Below are 20422 nucleotides of genomic sequence, written 5' to 3'. Positions count from 1 at the left end.
CATATATTTGTATTTGTAGCAAAAGGCTACAGATATGTATGCCTAAGTGCATGGAAAATATAGTATATAAGACCTTTTATATCTAGATGTATGTATATACACATATATATGTATTTATATTATATATAGTTATAACCATGTTATGTATGATACATATATAACATATAATATGTTATAATATAACTATTTTATATATATATATATATATATATATATATATATATATAACCTTATAACCAGATATTTGTATTTGTGTGTGTGTGTGTGTATGCATATATACACATATATACACACAAATGCATGTGAATCAGCTTAGTGGCTCAGTTGATAGAGCACTGGACCTGGAGTCAGGTAGATCTGAGTTCAAATATGGCCTTAGACATTCACTGACTGCGACCCTGGGCAAGTCACTTAACCTCCTCCTCAGTATTCCCATCTGACATATGGGAATAATAAGGAACAGTTAGATCGTATGATGGATGGAGCATGGACCCTAGAGTCAAGAGAACCTGAATTCAAATTTGGCTTCAGACAGTTACTAGCTATATGACCCTGGGCAAGTCACTTTACCCTGATTGCTTCCCAAAAAAAGAAGAAAAATGGAGATAATAATAGAACCCCCCCCCTCCAAAAGATGTTGTAAGGATCAAAGGAGTCAATAATTGGAAAATGCTTGGAGGATCATATATATGTCAATTACTTTGATTGTTGTCATTATGAATGTATACATTAGGCAAAACAACGGATAAAGAATGTTGGATTTGAAGTTGAAGGAGACAGCAGTACTCTAGAGTTCAGGAAGAGAAGAGCTGTAGGAAAAGCTAAGTTTGGATGGGAAGAACTTTGAAATAATAAAATGGCCATTTTCAGAGCACAGCCAGGCCAGCTCTTAAGAAAAAAAATGTGAACAATTGTGCTTGAGAAAAATGACTAAAAATAACTGCACATAAAGCCGAAGAAATACCACAGGACTCCCTTTTCTTTCCTGCTGGAGTATTAATATAAAGCCTTACATGCTGAAATAATGGGATTATTTTTTTTAATTTCATTTCATACTTGGAGATGCTGAGGAAAACTCTGCCATATGATAAAGGCATTTGTGGATTTGCTAAAGATTCTCTTGATTGTCAACAAAAATAAAATTGCTATAATTTATCATAGCTCCAATTATTAATTACTTTACTCTAGAAACTATAAGCATAATGATTTTATAGTTTCCATGGTGTGTCTTTGTAAGAAATATAAAGAAACAGTCCTATTTTGGTAGTATTTTTATCCTTTTTCTTACAGGTCCTATATAGAACTAGTATACTTTAAACTTACCAGTGTTCATATTGAGAATAAACATAGCATATAGTTTTTAAGTCTTTTGCACCATGAAATGTATTTAAACATTTTTTTTTCTAATTAATGTATGTTAATGACAAAGAGAGAAAGAAAAGAGGGCCACACAAAGTCTAAAACCAATATAGTGGGCCCCAGGAACAGGGAATGGGGAACATTGGGTGGTCTAAGGAGAGATTAATTACCCATAAATGGAGGAGGTCAAAGTTCCAATTATGATCTGAGTGAGATGTAGCCCCATGAGTAGCTGAGAAAGTGAGAGAAAGCCTTTTGCTGGCTCAATTTTAATCTTGTGTAAATCTTTCTGGCAAATTAAAGTGTAGTGTGACCTCCTCCCTTCCTCTTTGGGAGGAGGCAAGATTTTCTAAGACTGGGGATGGGAGATGAGTCAAGGGTGTGATATTCTATATCAAACTCTGCCAGAAGTTTGCTCCATGAACTCTGAATGATCAGATAATCATAAGATACTGATTAAGCAGCACTACACTCCATCCTTCCTAGGAAGATCATGTTGTACTTTATCCTTAATTTTTTTAATCCCTGGCTCAAACTTGGACTTGGACTAGAGAAAGAAATTCGGAGAGAATATCCCAGCATCAAGGGATATTAATAATCAAATGGAGGGATTCCTCATTGCCCCATTTAGGATCCTGTGATAGAGGGAGGGAATCAGTTACTCAATCCACAAGCATTTATTAAAGCATTATCTATGTAGCAATAGTACTAATGGTACTAATAATGGTACTAATCTCTGGAACTACAAAAACAAAAATGACACAATTCTTGTCCACATGGAACTTACATTCCACAGAAGGAAGAAAGGAAAGAAAAGGTCTTCACTGTGGTTAATGGCCAAGGCCCCAGCAACATATGGGCACATTTGGACAGAGTCATATGTCATATTGGCTCATACCAGGAGAAACCATCCATAGACTTTCTGTGTATTTTGTAAGGCATTATAATTTAATACTATATGATATAAATCTACTACTGATTAAAATAGAATTGTAGTTCTCAGGGGGGGTCTTAGAGATGATCTGGATCAGTTTTCCCCTCTCTTTAGCAATTAGAAGGTCACACAAGCCATCCATTAAAGAAGTTTGTCATCCAAAATTTATTAATTGTTTCCTAAGTGTAGGACATAGTGTTAAGTGATTGGGGATACCAAGAAAGGTAAAAATACCAAAAGACAATCCCTGCTCTCAAGGAGTTTACATAGAGTCTAATGGGGAAGACAATTATGTACAAGCAATTATAGGAAGGAGGGGAAAAAGAAATAAAGAACTGGGGGGGGTAGATGAAGAAATAAAGGAAGAAACACAGAAGGAAAGGAAGGAAAGGGAGAAAGGTACTTGATAGGCAGTTGATAAAGAAGATTGGGGAAAGATTTAAGGTGGGACTTCAGGTATGAAGATGAGGAGAAAGTTTTATCTATCTATACAGGACAGACAAAATCAGAAGATGGAGTGACATTCTAGGAAGAGTGAGAAGGTTATTGTCATTGGATCACAGAGTTCATTGGGAGATGTGTTAGTTGTAAGACTGGAAAAGATAGTAAACAGTCAGGTTATGGAAGACTTTATAAGCCAAAGAGGAATTTAATATTCAGTCCTGAAAGTAATAGGGAACCACTGGAGATGGATGAAGATGGGAGCAAGTGGAAGGATTTTCACTTTAGAAAGATCAATCACTTTGACACCAAGTGGAGGTTAGACTGGAATGAGGAGAGACTTCTGGTCCATGTTTCTTGGTTCTCCCTCTAATACCAATCTTTTCACAATTTTTTTTCTTCTGACCTGAGACATGTAGCTATTCCCCTTCCCCTTATAGTGCCTTCTGTCCCTTAGAAAAGGTGCCTCTTCTGTGATCTTGATGTATCTTCAATCATGAATAATAACCTCCATGTCCTTGCTTTAGGTGCAAAGTTCCCTATCAAGTGGACAGCTCCAGAAGCAGCCCTATATGGAAGGTTCACTATCAAGTCTGACGTGTGGTCCTTTGGAATCTTACTCACAGAGCTGGTAACCAAAGGAAGAGTTCCCTATCCAGGTAAGAAGAAAAGTCCAGGAAGGAGACTTGCTTGGGATTTGGATGTCCCAGTCATGCCATTTAGAAATTCATTTCCCCTATACAGCCCCTAGCAAATAACCTATGCTTTTTTTAAAGTGTTTGTAGATGAATTACACTTAATGAATTCCACAAACTTTTTTAAAACTCCAACCAAAATTGCATAAGTGATTCATGTTTTCACAGTGCATTCTGAACAATACAATCGGATGAGAAAGCAGTGTAAATGCATGGATAGAAAGAGCTCCGGGTAGAAGAAACTCCTATTACTATTAATTAATTCTTATTAATCATTCATCATCATTTGTTCTCAAAGAGGACTAAGTAATGTCTTGACCTGCAACATGAATTAGATTTAAGTGAGGCAAAACTGCACAAAGATATCAGCCTCACTCTCCTTCAGGGTCATCAAGAAGAACAACACAAAAAGCAAGACAACTGTTCAACATTCAAGACACTCCCCTTGATCTATGCAGTTTGGCACTATCTGTACAACTTCTGGGCTTTGGCCTAAAGCAGTGATGACAAACTCAAGTAGATATTGACTGCCTTCTGCTTCAAATTGGGTTAGAAAATGACAAATTAACATTATCTGTGTTAAAAGTTTACCTATTACATTTTAACCTGGTTTAGGTTCTACTCTGGAGTTTGTGGGATTTGTAGCCATTCAGTTTGGATACTTCTGACTTAAAACAGAGATTCTGTGACTTGCCTGAAGTGATTTAGCTAAGGTTTCTCTAGCTTCAAGTCAGTTCTCTAACACTTGCTCCAGACTGCCTTAATATAAAATATTCCCACTTTACCGATGTTGAAACTGATGTTTGTGTGAAGTGCCTGTGGTCATATAGTGAACAAGTATTGGATTCTAACTAACTGTGTGACTTTGGACAAGTCATCCATTCTCCATGTACCTTATTTTGCCCATTGGCAAAATGAGGGAGTTGTGGACTATCAACATTCCAGTTTTTAAGAGTGTACTTTTTGGCAATTGTACTGTATATTTATGTCTGTATTAAATAAGCCTTGTATGGGAAAAAGCCTGGACAATAGGACTCAAGACCAAGCATTGAAGGACAAAAAACCTTTGCTGACAGAAAGAAGGGATACTTGAGATACAGATATAGGAAACCTAAGCAACTAGAGATAAGGATGGAAAGACAAGGGTGATGTTTGATATTAGGATATTAAGGGGTTCCTGAGTCTGGAGAGCAAGAGATGCAAGCAGAGGTCGCATAATTCCAGCGATCTGGAAGAGATACTTGGTCAGTTGTCTTAAGACCTGAGTTTAAAGTCTAACCTCCTGCCTATTCTATGATATCATGTACAGTGTGATTGAGGCAGCGAAGTGGATCAGTGGATAAGGGGCTGGGCCTAGAGTCAGGAAGACCCAAGTTCAAATCCAGCTTCTAATGCTCACTAGCTGAGTAGACAAGTCATTTAGCCCTGTTTGCCTCAGTTTCCTCATCTGTAAAATATCCTGGAGAAGGAAATGGCACAACACTCCAGTATCTTTGCCAAGAAAACCCCCAAGGGGGCAGATTCTGAAATGTTAAGAGTCAGGAGGACCTGAGTTCAAATGTGACCTCAGACACCTAATAAATGCCTAGCTGTGTGACCTTGGGCGAGTCACTTAACTCCATTGCCTTAAATATTTTTTAAAAACCCAAAAGGGGTCACAAAGAGTCAGACATGACTTGCTCAGGCAAGATTGTGAAGGGATGGGTAAGCTAAATAAGTGCTTTTGTCAACTCTGAATTTTAAATGCTCTGATGCACTTATGCCTAGCTACTATGAGAGAGATAAAAGTAAATAAGGTATAATAGTCTTTCTCCAGAAGGAGTGATTGGGGAGATTACAGGTTTATTCCCAATTATCACAAAATATAAAAGTAATAGGGTAAAGAGAGGCACAAATGGGGTGAGGGTCCTGAGAAACCACAGAGTCATAGCAGCTGAGGGGAAAGCTAGGTGTTGCAGTGGATAGGGCACTGACTCTGCAGTTGGGAGGACCTGAGTTCAAATGTGACCTCAGACACTTAAGTACCTAGCTGTGTGACCTTGGGCAAGTCACTTAACCCCTTACAAAAACCAAAAAAAGTGATAGCAGCAGCCCCTTCTAGCTTCACCCTGAGGCTTTCTTGGAAAGCAGGAGGGGCAGCAGGAAACCATGTTCAGTCAAGGAACCTGGAGCTTCTGTCTTCTGATAACCAGAAATCATTTTGAAATGTATTTAAAATTTTCAAGGATTATCAATTGATCTAAACCCCTAACTCTCTCAGAATTCATAAAATCCCTTTCTCCTCAGCAAGAGAGTAAAGATAGAAATCTCCAAACTGAAATATCACAAAAGGTCCATTTCGAGGATCAGGTTTGCAGAAGTCTTTGGAAAGGAGGGGTTAAAAGTTTCCATTTTCTTGATGATTAAGCTCTACCCATCAGACTCACAGACTGAATCTCATCTCTTGTAAAATGTAGCTCCAGATGGCCAGAGCAAATAGTAGAGAGACTATTCATTAGCCTCATGAAAGAAAGAGTTCACTGCTTACTATTGAATACCCTAAATATTCTAGGCATAAGTATATATTATTGATTGGTGTAAGATGAAATGAATAGGAGAAAATTTTTCAAGCATTCTAAAGTCTGAGATTTTTTTTCCCCTATCAGAGTCATGCTTCAAGACAATGGCATCCTAAAGATTTTTTTGGTGCTTTAATTTCTTCATTTAGGTATATTGTCTCTTGTCTTCCCTGCAGTAGTTATTATTCTGTAGTGATTGTTCTGTGTATGGTGTAGTGAAGACCTGCTTTCTGAAATGTTAAGAAAATGTCTTCCAGTTACTGATGATTGAAGACAGAAAGGCAGTCTCTACCCCACATATTCATGCCTAAGGAATGAGCTAAAAAACCAATGATATGAATGATAACTAAGATTAATGAGTGACTGAGGCCTCCTGCAAATGCTAAGGGTTTTGAGGAGCTTTTTTGGTAATCTCTTTGCAATTGGGGAATGTCAGCAAGGGCAGATTAATTTGTAATCTCTTTGTTCGGGTTTTTTTTCCCTTTAATGAACATTTTTGGTGATTTCCAGAGGACGCAGAAGGAATTGTGCATAAATAGCATCTCCTTCTCCCTATGTTATATATCTTCTCCGCTGCTGGGAGTGCCAAGAAGCCGTGTAGGCAGAATTGACAAATTCCCCATCTCTGAAGTGCTGGCAGAGGGCATTTTAGCAATCCGGATGTAAGTCAGCTTTATTGATGTTGCTGCCGCCGCTCCCAACACACACATATGTGTGTGCACATTCTGGGAATAGTTGAGTAGAACAGAAAAGGGTCGACTGTGATGGAAGCAAGCAAAAGACACTGTGGAAGTATAAAATTGGAAGAAAACATGTGGGTGTCAGCTCTCTTATTATGAGGGTTGGAAGCTATCCCTCCTCCCTTTTTCATTGTATGGATTTCAAACTAAGTCCTTCATGGGGTGCTCAGGCTTATAAGTCACTGAAAGTGTTTGTTGCCATCTGAAAAAGAAATACCATTATTTTGAATTTCTGCTGATCTTAACAGCCTCAAGAAACTTAACATTTAGGTGGACGAGTGAGAGAGGCAGGGTATATACACTTTTTGAAGTCAAGGCTTTTTGATCTAATTCAGCTTGTGTGGGGTTGGGGAGAAATGGGTTCATTTTAGCCCTTCAGGATTGGATTCCTGAATAGAGTTAATTCTGAAAAGGCCCTTAAGAAAAAGATAATTTTTAAATGAAATTTCAATGGGTTTGCCAAGTGTTTTGACCAGTCTTGAAAATAAAGGGGATGGTAAGTATTAGAGAAAGAATGAGAGACTCTCAGTATGTTTAGCCAAAAGTGAAAGGTGTAAAGGAAAGAGCATGATAAAAGTATATTGGGAAGAGAGGGAGGTATTTATTGCTTAACAGTACTGAAATTAGTGATGAGTAATTGAAATTTGATGGGACACAGAATTATTTGAAATATAAAAGGAAGAGAGAAACAGGAAAATACAACAGTGACAGCTAGATAATTGAGCACCTAGAGTATGGGATCTGGAGAAAGACAGACCTGAGTTCAAATCCTATCTTAAACATTTACTAGCTTGTGACCCTGAGCAAGTCACTTGCTCTCTCTCTCTCTGTTGGTTTCTTCATATAGAAAATGGAAATAATAATAATATTAATATCTACCTCCCAAAGTTGTGAAAATCAAATGAGCTAACTGATAATTTTCACACTATAAAGTGCTACAGTTTGCTAGCTATACATCCAAGTTATTATTAGCTTATTAATGACTCCAGTAATATAAATGAAAATCATACTACAAAAACAGCTAAACTGAGATTAAAGACAATTAAAGACCAAAATTAGTTATAGAGAACAGATTAATGGACCCCAGTGTCCCAGTTAGAATGCCATTCCAATTCCATGCTTATTGATTCTTCTCTTCTCTCAGTACAGAGGTGAGGGACTATAAATACCCCCCGGGGCAAAAAGTTGCATATGCTAGTAAAGCTAATAGCTATGTTAATGTCTTTATCTTAGTCATTTTAAGTTTGAAAGGGAAGATTCTATGAGGGCAAGGGAATAGCTGGAAATATTTCCCTTGTAAAAATTTAAAAAGCATCAATAAAACTTTTAAAAATTAAGGTTGAAAGTAAAAAGCAGAGTCATGTTTACAATGCTAGGGAAATAACATTATTGCTTACATCTGTAACATTTGGATAAATATAGTTCCAAAGTTTTATATTTTATGCATCCTGGCTGTCCTTTGTATATTCAGTTTTATATTTTCTACATCCTGGCTATCCTTTTCTCATAGATTTAGCCTCAACTTGCTGCAAGCTACAGTTCAAGAGCCATTTCTTTCTCCTCCCAAGCAGGGGTCACAGAGGTCCAGGGGTCAAATATGATCCACCACCTGGTTTTGTACAACTTGAGAGCTAAAAAATGGTTTTTAGATTTTTATTTAAATAAAAATAAAAGTTTTAAAACCATTCTTGGCTTTTGAAATTTGCTACTCCCCCCCCCCCCCACCCATCTAAAGAAAAACCATTTTATTCCTGTGGATTCTCATTTGTAAGCAAAACAGGCAAAAAGCACGTTTTCTGGGGTTGAGGCATCCATATGTTTGGAGCATATGTAAATAGATGTACCTGTGAATTAATGGTTATGTTTTTTAAAAGGAATTTGTTGATTTATTTATTTGGTTTTAGGGGGTTTTTTGCAAGGCAAATGGGGTTAAGTAGCTTGCCCAAGGCCACATAGCTAGGTAATTATTAAGTGTTTGAGACCGGATTTGAACCCGGTACTCCTCACTCCAGGGCCAGTGCTTTATCCACTGCGCCACCTAGCTGCCCCCTAAAAGGAGTTTTAAAATTAGACCCACAACTTTGAAAACAATTCAATTTATTTTTTCCAATCATCTTATATTTATCTTAGTCTCAGGAGTGATTAGCATATATTGGCAGTAGATTTTTTTCCCTAGGAGTGGGGGCATGAGTGGACAACGTGTGTGTGTGTGTGTGTGTGTGTGTGTGTGTGTGTGTGTGTGTGTGTGTGTGTGGAGGGGGTGTTTCTCTAGTTGCAGTGATATCATTTATCTTTCCTTAATACTTTAGTATTAGAAATTAACTCTTTGGTAAACTGGAGCACTACATGCTGGGCAAAACCACTCTGAAAAATATCTTGGCCTTGCTAAGCTGTGATTCTTAGCCTCAAATTCTAAGATCAAGGATTGTGAATTTAAGGATGATCTGGCAGAAGGGGGTTGGCCTCTTCAGTGTCTATCACAGTCTTCCATCTACCCAGTATCCTAAGAGTCTCACAGCAACTTTAAGCTGCTAAAGCTTAAACCTGGATTTGCCCAGTAGTTTTAAGCTACTAACTAAAGCTTAATATTGTATTGTCTATAGTCTACTAAAAATTGGCAGCCTTCCCATGTTCCTGATTTTAATCTAGAGGTCAATCCTCATTTTTTAAGTAGATTTAAGTAGATTTTTAAGTAGATTTGCTCCCAGTAATCAGATAAGATGATAGGACCATAGATTTAGACATCCTGTCTATAAAATGTTTTGTAGGGGCGGCTAGGTGGTGCAGTGGATAGAGCACCGGCCCTGGAGTCAGGAGAACCTGAGTTCAAATCCGGCCTCAGACACTTAATAATTTACCCAGCTGTGTGGCCTTGAGCAAGCCACTTAACCCCATTGCCTTGCAAAAACCTAAAAAAAACAATGTTTTCGGTTTAGCATAAAATTCTACATAATGGTTTGAGTTTTGGGGGGGGATAGCAGAGGGAAAGGGAGTACTGGATCCTACAAAGTAGCACCTACTTTGCAATTTATAGGCTTTAAGTAGAGTTCTTAATCTGGGGTCCACAAATCCCCCAAGGAGTATATGGACAGCATGAGGTCATGAACCTGACCATGAACCAGGGGAAAAATTGCTTTTTTTCCCCCACTAATCCCTAATTGAAATTTAGTATTGCCTTTAAGTATGAATATAGACAACAAAACTTTCTTTTTTCTGAGGAGTCCTTATACTTCACCAAACTACTGAAATGATTCATAACACATTTTTGTTTTAAAGTAGAGTAGGAAGACCTAATCGAGAGAGCTGTTGAGGCATGAGAAATTAAAGGACTTACCCAGAATCAACCAACCATTATGTGTCAAGAGGGAAGATCTGAACCCAGGTCTTCTTGGCTCTGAGGCCACTACCCCATACTGCCTCTCCCTAGGTACATACATGTCAGTTGGCATTATTGTTGTACCATTGGACTTGGCACTACCCCTCTAGAAATTGGATGCTCTCTCTCTCCCAGCATCCACCCATCGCTCTTTTCTTTTATCCTAACATATGACATACATCTTTCAGCTTGTCTCATAATCTCTTGCCAGTAGGAACAGATTGGTTTATGGGCATAAAGAGACTAGGAATCTCTAGCCAAGAGGAGAATGAAGAGCCAGGAAATGACCTGTAACCCTCCACAAGCCACAGAAGCATCTTTCTTCAGCATACTGTGCTCTCCCAGTCAGATAACTTGCCCTAAATACCCCAAGGATCCACCCCTTGCCTCCTCTTGTAAGATGTCCCTTGAGAAGTGGCATCTGTAGTGATATGCAGGTGAGTGGAAGAAAGTGAGTGTCGGTGGAAAGCCAGAGAGTGAAGGGGAAGCCAACAGCCAAGGGTCTCCCCATAGCAGAACATCCCTCCAACTCTTCCCCCACTTTCCATTTCTCAACTCCACCTCTCCATCTTCTCCATCTTCTTCTCTTCATCCTCCTCTTGGAACTGCTAGGGATTTTTATAATGATCACCTTTACCCCTTTATCCTTCCTTTGCTGTTCTCAGAGGGGAAGAAGCTCTTGATAACAATGTTGCTGTCACCATCTTAAGAGCCTTACCATTTGACAACCATAATGTATGCATTTTTTGTGCATCTTTTCTGCATTTTGGTCTGACATTTTTATTTTTGTTTTTGTTTTTTGTTTGAAGCAGCTGCACTTGAGGTATTTGGTAAAATGAAGGAGAAGCCAAACTAGCAATTAGTATGCTTTGTTCCAATCACTTCTTTGTTTCCAGTTTGGCTCTCTCTTCTGAACCTCCCTGCCCTTAATTTTTGCTTTGATCCAGTACCAAAACCTAACACGAAGCCTCTCAGTGGCTGCTCTAATCTGACTGTGAATCTGATAGAATACAGGCTCCCTGGCTAGCTAAGCAAGCACGCACACTTATCTTGCTTTGCCTTTCTCCTTGAGTAAAGAAAGAAACCCAATAGGGCTTTTTGGAAGGTTTGGAAAGGAGAGCGTCATTGAACTCTAGGCATATATACATCTTCGTGGGACTCACACTGAACAGAAAAGGACATTTTGCAAAAGGTCCAAAAACCACTTTTTTTCAAGAATATTTTCCTAATCGAAACATTATTCCATTTTTCAAAGACTTGATTATTTACAGAGGCTTATTGTTTTTTGTTATTTTTTTAAAATAATGAGGATCTTAGAATCCATAGTCAAAAGTCAGATGTAAATTATAAGTTACAGTTAATGTCTTTCCTTGTTCAGATAGGATATTTTAGAGATTCATATTAAAAGATCATGTCAGAGAAAAACAACTTCCTAACAAATAACCTCTAATATCATTTATTCCAAACAACCCAAAGCACAATAAGGGACTAAAACGTGTTGTTGTTTGGGGGGGGGGGGGGATACAAGGAAGGGAAGGGAGGATTTGAGGCTTGAGAGAACTATAGTAACTGGGCTTGTGATTTCATAGGTTACAGGGAACATTTGGGTATGAAAAATGTTTGTGTCAATTTAGGTTAGGAGTTTTCCTGCAATTAAATAATATTAAAGAGTTGCTAATAGGACTGAGAGAGTGTGATTTGCCCAGTGGGGCTTGAAGACAGGTCTTGGAGGTGGGCTCTCTAGCCCCTCTGTTGTTGAGTTGCTTCTTCCAAAGAGGTCCCAGAAAGAATGAAAAAGATATAGCTATAGAATCTCTAACTCTTGCCCTTTAGCCCAACATTCACTATAACAAAATTAATTTTTAGAATTTGCCTTCTCTTCCACCATTGAAATTCTCTGATCCTTATCAGGAGATGAAGGTGACCCTGGGTTCTCAAATGCTACACCAGAGAACCTCCAACTCAAACTGTTTCTATATCTGCAAAATGATTTGGATCCTTCCAGCTTTCAAATCTTGCAAATGGCCTTGCCTTGCTGGAAAGGCTTCCCTTAAAGACTTGAAACTGGCTACCTTTCTATCCTCTGAGCACTAGCCACACAAAGGGAAGCATTTGTTGTTTGTCCTTTGAAGAGGATCAATGAATTGTGCAAGAATTAGATTTAAGAGATAGTGCACTGGAAAAGAGTACTGGGTCTAGAGTCCATGGTTCAAATTCCACTTCTGCCATTTAGTACCTCTGTGATCTTGGGCAACTTACTTGACCTCCCCAGTGGGTCTCAGTTTCCCCATCTCTAAAATAAGGAAAGTGTCTTGTAAAATTAGGGGGTTGAAGAAGGTTCTTTAAGGTACACCAGCCCTAGGTCTACAGTCCTACAATCTATAAAGAGATATCTCACCTGAAAATTATTTGGTTAATCATCAGGTAAAGAATTCACTGGGCCTTGCTTTGCAGCTTATCATGGAGGGTTATAGGGTAATCTGCTTTAGTGGAAAGAAAGCCTACATCTATGAAACAGGCTCTTTTGGAGTAGATTAAATTTATTTTAATAGTTGGATAGGAATACAACTTTCATTAGCTACATAGGTGGAGGGGAGCTAGGTCATGCAGTGAATAGAAGTCCCAGGGACCTCTCTGGCTTCAGATACTTACTAGATGTATAACTTGGCCAAGTCACTTAATCCAGTTTGACTCAGTTTTCTTACTTTAAAATGAGAAGGAAATGACAAATCACTCTAATATCTTAAACCCCTAAATGGAATCACAAAGAGTTAGACATGATGGGAAATGATTCGACAACAACTGAGAGAAGTGAGATCAGAGAGACCACCTTGGAAACTTAAAAACCTAGAAATTGATACTCCTATTGGAAGACATGAGGGAGCTTAGAATTTGAGGTGTTCAACTATGCCTATCAGACTCTGAGTATAACTATGATCTGAAATTATATGTGATATGAATACTAGTGTGGTATTACTGAAATTTACCCTGTAAAAGGGGATCCTCTTAAACATTTTAATTAAAGTGAAAAAAGACAATAGGAAGGTTAGTATTGTTGTATGGAAAAAGAGGAAAATGTAATGAAGCTAGGAGCCATTTTCAGTGGAAAATTATGTTTTCAACTCTCAGACTGATTCTCTCACCTGGAAGCAAGGGACAAAGTAGGAGCCAATATATATCTTGTAGTAATCGATTAGTGTGTGTTATTCTTCACGTTGGAAAATGATCTGTTATCCTTACTGCTTCCTGCAGACTACTGATGACAGTAATTCCCTTAGATGTTTGGGTTTTTTCCCCACAAAGTGTGATGATGCTCAAAAGTCTGCTCTCTGAATTCACTCCATCCTTGTTTCAACTTCTCCCCTGGTCTTTCTCCAGATTTTAGAAAAAGGCAAAAGTGATATATTTCCAGTTTTTTTAACCTTATTTAAGAGCAAAATAAAGACTCTTTGCCTTTCTTCACCCATCCCTTTTCTCCTTCAGCTATTTTTGTTCTCAAGCAAATACAGACCCCTGCCTTAACCATTCAATACTGTCTCTCTCCCCCTGTCCCCTTCCATTGTCAATATTGCAGAGAGACTAAAGAAAAGAAGTTGCCATTTTCTTGAAAACAAGAATTTAGAGTTATCTGAAGAGAGAAAATATAATTATCCAGTAATGTCTTATAGTTGTGAGCTGAATAAGAAATTCCACTCTGCACAAATAAATCTTTTCATGAAATTCTTCAAAATTCTGGCTTGAGTGGCATAGGAGAAAGAGCACAGGACTTTGAGTCTCAAGAACTGGGTTCAAATTCCAGTCCTGCAATTTACTGTTTATATGACATTGAGCAAGACACTTAGCTATCCTAGCCTCATTTTCTTCATCTGTTAAAAATGAGAGGATGGGGCTCTACAGCCACTTCCAACTTTTTTTTTCTGTGAGCCTGGTTGCTTGCAAAGGAGACCAATTTTATTAAGGGTGTTTTGTGGTATTTTTTTTTCTCTTTTTTGGGGGGTTTTTGTAAGGCATTGGGGTTAAGTGACTTGCCCAAGGTCACACAGCTAAGTATGTATGAAGTGTCTGAGGCCGAATTTGAACTCAGGTCTTCCTGACTCCAGGGCTAGTGCTCTATCACTGCACCACCTTGTTGCCCCCAATTTTTTTTAAAAAATAGCACTTTGGAAAAAAAAATCTTGACAACATCTATTTAATTCAGCTATTTTATGTAGATTTTTTTTAAAAGTCTAGCATCTTTAACTGATTGAGTATCAATTGTTTCTCCATTATTGAAGATGGGAAGTGCTGAGTATTACAAGTTTGAGGGTCAGCCTATGGATTCTCACTTGCAGACTCTGAGGGAAGAACTGTTCCAGATAAGCTTCAGATTGTCAGTAATAACAAGGTACATTGTTTTATATCCTGCTTTTTTGGCAGAAGCTGTCAGTGCATTTCCACTTGGCCCCAGTGTATGGAATCTGTTACACATACTCCCTGAGCGTCGAACAGACGAGAGAAGGGCCATGTGCCAGAGTTGTAGGCTTTCTTTCCTTTTCACAGTGTCTTGCTTCCTTCTTGCTTATAATGCATACTGAACTACAAATCCGCCTTTTGAGCAAGACCCCTAAACAAAGTAGAAGATCTCAGGAGAATCTCAGTGTTAATGACTGAGCTGCTGTGTAGGCAGCTTCAACAGAGAATCACTCTTGGCCCCAGTGACCAATTACCCTTTCTGTTAGAGGAGATTGGATTAAGAGTGAAAACGTGGAATCTCTCCATCAGAAGAGCTTATTTTTTTTAATGAAATGAAACATTTACTGACACCCACTCTGTGACACAGAAGGAAAATGATTAATTGAGCACAGGGATGTATTTGGGAATGGAAATTTTCTGTGCCAAAATACAGAATCTACATCAAGTTCCCCTCTTAATCTGATGAGAGGTCCCCCTATAGTCTCAGGTACAGGCTTCATGAAAGTCTTTCCTATACAGCCCAGCTCCCAAAGTGAGATTCATCCAAATTACATCAGTCTGGTCTGGGAAATCTTATCAGGTACTCATATGTGCTTCATGCCACATTTGTTATTTACAGAGAAAAGAGTGAAGCCTTGAGATGCCATATCATGAAACACATTTATAAATCATTATTATACTTTCTTGGGCCAGATTGGGCTGGCAAGATGGTAGCAGCCATCAGTCATGTTGTTTGTTTTTTTTTTTTACTTAGGTCTTTTAAAAGATGAGAGACAGAGAAAGAGAGGGGGAAAGAGTAGGAGAGGGAAGCAAAGAGAAAAGGGAAGACAGAGAAAGAGATAAGAAATGCACTCAAATCAAAAAGAGAAGAGAGGGAGAAAAGAAAGGAGGGAGAGTGAGACACCAAGAGAGAAAAGGAGATGAAAAGAAGGGAGAGAAAGAGAGGGAGACAGAAAGGGGGGGAGGGGAGAGGGGGAAGGAGACAAAGAAAAGGGGGGAGAGAGAGAGGAAGAGAAAGAAAGGAGTGGGAGAGAAAGGGAGACAGAGAGATGAGAAATGTATACAAAGAGAAAAGAGTAGAGAGGGAGGAGAGAGAAGATAAGAAGAGAGAGAAAAGGGGAAGAGAGACAGATAATAGAAAGAAACACAAAGAGAAAGAAGAGAGAGAGGGAAGGAGAGACACCTAAAAAAAAAGAGAAAGAGAGAGACAAGTCTGTCTTCCATTCCCAACAGTATTCAACAATGTTCCTAACAACCACTGTCCTTCTCAGTATCCCAGCTTCTACTGTCCTTAGAATGTCCCCCTTATTCTGAAGCAAACTTTAGATGTGCTTTATAAAACATCTCTAATGCTTTTTAATCCTAACCCACACTTGAAAGAGGAATCTATAAGATCATGAATGACATGGATAAAGTAGACACAGACCTGTTCACCTTATCCCAAAGTACTAGGATGAGGAAACAGCCTTGGAAGCTTGAGTGAGGCAAGTTTAGGACACGGTTACTACGCTTATCCCCAGCCTCTCCAAAATTATGGAACTCAGTAGCCCAAAAGGTGATACTGGCAGGAAATTGAAATGGAGTCAAAAAGCATTTGGGTAAATTTGCAAATGATGAAACCATAAGCAGCTAGCAGAAGAAGCTGGAATGGAACAGCCTTATTGATATCTGGCCTCCCAACACATCTCTTATGAACAGTGTTAGCAGTAGGGTGCTGTTGGATAGCAGTTCTTACATTCCTAAAATGATAAATTGTCAGAGAGACAGCCTGTGTGTGGTCCAGTGGAAGGAGCATTGGGTCTGGAGTCATAGAATCTGGATTCAATCCTCACTTCTACCATCATCTATTTGTCAAATCAATAAGCATTTATTAAATACCTACTGTGTTCTAGGGACTGTGTTAAGAGCTAAGAATAAAAAGAAATGGGGTAGACACGAAACAAACTGTGTACAAACAAGCTTTGTACAGGATAAATTAGAAATTATCGCCAGCAGGAAGTCACTGATACTATAAGAGAGCAGGAAAGTCTTCTTGTGGAATATAAGACATGAAGGCAGGTAGAGAGGGTGCCCATGATTTGTGTGTCTTTAAACCAGTAATGCAATTAAGGTTCCTCATCTGTAAAATTAGGGCATGAGAGTAAGTGATCTCAGAGCTCTCTTCTAGCTCTAAATCTTTGATCTTATAACCAAACTTGTGGATGCAGAAGAATGCAATCATAACCTTGATGGAACTTTCATTATCAACCACCCATAAAGCTCTTACTTAACTGGCAGGTAACCAACATCTTTCCAAAATGAAATGAACCAAATGCAGATGTTTCTTCCCTCTGCTAGTTATACCCACCCCCAAATGGAAAGACAAATGAAAAAAACGAAGATCATATCTAAGATTAAAACCTTTTTCTCAATTTTTAGAAATTAATTGAGAGCTCCAGGCAAGAAAAGAGACTAGATTCTTAATAGAAAAATGAGGGCAGAGGGTAGCCAAAAAACACAAAGGATTGGCAGAAAAATAGGAAAACATGATATGGGAAGAAAAAGGAAGAAAATAGAAGAGACTTTGGCTGTGGAAGCAGGAGGGGGTGGTACATCTGCTTCACAGTAAGTATGTTATTTCCTGAACTGTACTAAACAGGCAAATTTTCTCTTTTCTTTTTCCTAAAAGGACTGGAAAGAATAGTCGTTTTTTGTTGTTGTTTTTTTTTTAAAGCACCACTATAATTGCTGCAAAAACCTGGTAAAGTAACAAGACAGCTCATCCATCCCCCACTCCAAGGTCAGAAAGGTCACAGAATGATGAATGGCCCTGCAAAGGTCACAGAGGGAAAAGCTGGCCTTGGAGACACCCTGTCTGCTCCCTCCAAGTTACTGAACCCTAGGTCAAAGCTGTGTCTCTGGGGCCCAGATCCTTGTCTGGTCCAAGAGCCACCAGCAGCAACAGGGGAAAGTCTCATTCCCCCAAACTATAATTATTGCCTCAGGAGATTCCCCAGAGCATTGCAGGCTTGGAGGTGCAACTAAGAGTCACCTTCCCCAATATTCAGAAGGAACCTACCCCAGGTATGAGGGAAGCTGAGTTATAGGGTACAGAAACCTAGTTAATGGATGCCATAAATAAGGAACCATTTGGTTTTCAGTGTGAGTGAATTTAAAGGCAAGGTTTGGGATTCTGGGAAACATACTTTAACTGTTTCCATTCTGAATTTTCAGTTCAATACAGTGCAGATAACTTCAAAACTTAAAGATAACACCAGGTTCTGCCCTCGTGGAGCTTATAATCTAATAGAAGGATTCGACACATCGATTATTAACAGATACACAATAACATAAAATAGATCATGCATGTGCTCATTAAAATACATTCACGAGGTAGATGATTTCTGAGTCATGAGTGTAGTGACATAGTGAGTGTAGTAGAGGGGTTTGATACATTAATTACTACCAGTTTACTACAAATAGCATAAAATAAGATCATGCAAAATAATACATGGTGAGTACATTCAAGAGTCAGAAGATGATTTCTGAGTCAAGAGATAAGATGACATAGTGAGCATGCCTCCGTTGTTGATTAACCATAATGCAGTTTTGATATAAGGGCCTTCATCTCTCTTCTTCCTTTTTTCTTTTGAAAGGCATGAATAACCGTGAAGTCTTGGAGCAGGTAGAACGTGGGTACAGGATGCCATGTCCTCAGGACTGCCCTATCTCCTTGCATGAGCTTATGATTCATTGCTGGAAAAAAGACCCTGAGGAACGCCCCACATTTGAGTATTTGCAGGGTTTCCTGGAAGACTACTTTACTGCAACAGAACCCCAATACCAACCTGGTGAGAACCTCTAAGTCAGGTGGCCTGTCTGCAGAAGCATCCAGGTGGTCATTCCCTCCCTCATCGCTTCCAATTCAGAAACTGCTCACTGCTCTCAGAGCAGTGTGAATCTTCCAGGACCAGAGTGCATGTGAGTCTGAAGTCTGAAGAGCAACTGCACCCCTCATTGATGACCACTTGTCCCCAAATCTGAATGTCCTCTGTGAAGAATAAGAGACACAAACTTGTTAACTTCTCAAAAGACTTTGGAAAATGCATTGTATCGATGTTATGTAAACGGCAAAACCTCTATTCAGTGTAAATAGTTACGCAGTGCCAATAACTGACCCTAGTGCTTTCCTTTTTTAAATGCAAATCTTATGTGATTTTAACTCTGTCTTCACCTGATTCAACTAAAAAGAATACGAAAAAAGTATTATTTTCCAGAAGTGGCCTCTTTGTCTAAAACAATAAACTTTTTTTTCATGTTTTAACTAAAGAAAATCAGGACAGGTGTTTGTTTTTTGTTTTTTGGGTTTTTTTATAAATATAAATATATATAATATATATAATATATACATACCTGTACATACAGTATGTGGGTGCTACTGCAGAAAACTTGTTGCCAAACAACGGGCCGCATGGCTGCAGTACCCAGAGAGTGATAATTTTACTGCAAACATTTAAAAAGGGGTTTAAAAAAAAAGGCAACACTGGTGTTCTGAAAACCAGTGGATCTAATTTTTTGGCTTTTGCCAAGCATGAATTTTTTTTAATTGGATTGCACTTTTTTGTTTGTTCGTTTGTTTCTGACTGTACCTGTAGATGGTTGAAACTTTTGCTCCATTCAGGAACCGCGTGCTGAGTTTATGATAATGTTCACAATGTTCGACAGCCACCTTTTTCCAGATTTGTTCTTCCAACAAGAGTGAACCTAATGAAGCAAGAAAATACACCATATGACCAGCTGATCTGGAAGATAGATGCTACAAGTACTCTGTGTATAAAACTGTATACTGAAATAATTCAAAAAAATTTTTTTTAATTTAATAAACATTGTAACCACATTTAATGGTCTAAAACCCATAGCATTTTAGTCATGTCAACCTGCTAAACTGTTTATCATGAAGATAGGTGTTCTGGGAGAGATTTTGTGTATCATTTCCCATTGTAAAATACATGTTTTAAATGTCTTGTACTGCTAATGAAATTTCTTTCTCTATGTCTGAGAGTTCTCCAGTGGAATTACTATGCACTTCTTTATGTTTCATGGGGATGCACAGAACAAAGTATTATGTTCTCTCGTTGTCTATTTGTACCAGCCTTGGATTACTTACGTTTAACCAAAAATGAAAGCAAGCAAATGAAAAGAAAAAAAAAAACCAAAACACAAAAACAAACAGATAAAAAAAACCAACCTCCTATTTCTATTGAGTTTTTAATACTGAGTTGCAATTTTTGGAGTCTTAATTACTTTTTTGTTATGATTTCTTTGCAAGTTTACATTTTTAAATTGTTTAACTTTCTTAATTTAGTAATTAAAAAGAGAGCATTTTACATTTGGATTTTTGTTCTTTTGTTTAAATCATGAAGGGAATTCTCATGGTTTTGTGACACTTCGTATACCAGATGGCGTTGGGATGATCTGGTGAACAGCCAGGAAGAGAAGGCCAGGCTGAAGAAACAGCACCACCAGCTGCCCCACAGGTTGGCCCAAAGGGTGGCATCTGGAGCCTTCCATGACACTCTTGGACTTTCTACTGTATTTCAGACCATCACTTGGCAAGGGGTGTGTTGTCACATGATAAGTTTTAGTAGCGGCCTCATGCAAAAAGACCAGTTGAAATAATGGGTGTTTTGCTTTTTGGACTGGCCAACTATATGAGATAATTTCCCAGTGATTGAAAGGTTATGTTATAAGGGAGCTTTTGCTTGGTAAGGTTCTATTATCTGGATGTTCTGAAAAACTAAGAAACATAGGTTTATGTTCTGTAAAATCTTGATTTTATCCAGGCACTCGTTCAGTCATGTCCAACTCTTCGTGACCCCTTTTGTGGT

At 38.5% G+C, this 20422-nt stretch overlaps 1 protein-coding gene across 4 annotated transcripts in view; it reads left to right on the top strand.

Moving 5' to 3' along the window:
* Positions 1-19929, top strand: part of FYN (FYN proto-oncogene, Src family tyrosine kinase) — a 176211-nt gene extending 156282 nt beyond the window's left edge. For all 4 annotated transcript variants that reach the window (XM_074187382.1, XM_074187380.1, XM_074187379.1 and 1 more), the window contains 2 exons: positions 3262-3393; positions 18191-19929. In XM_074187382.1, the coding sequence (XP_074043483.1) occupies positions 3262-3393; positions 18191-18399 (341 nt within the window). In that variant the 3' untranslated portion in view covers positions 18400-19929. The remainder of the gene's footprint in view (positions 1-3261; positions 3394-18190) is intronic.
* The last annotated feature ends 493 nt before the right edge of the window (positions 19930-20422 follow it).

This window comes from Macrotis lagotis, chromosome 5, assembly GCF_037893015.1.
Source record: "Macrotis lagotis isolate mMagLag1 chromosome 5, bilby.v1.9.chrom.fasta, whole genome shotgun sequence".
Lineage (NCBI taxonomy): Eukaryota > Metazoa > Chordata > Mammalia > Peramelemorphia > Peramelidae > Macrotis > Macrotis lagotis.
This window is presented reverse-complemented; position numbering and strand designations above follow the sequence as displayed.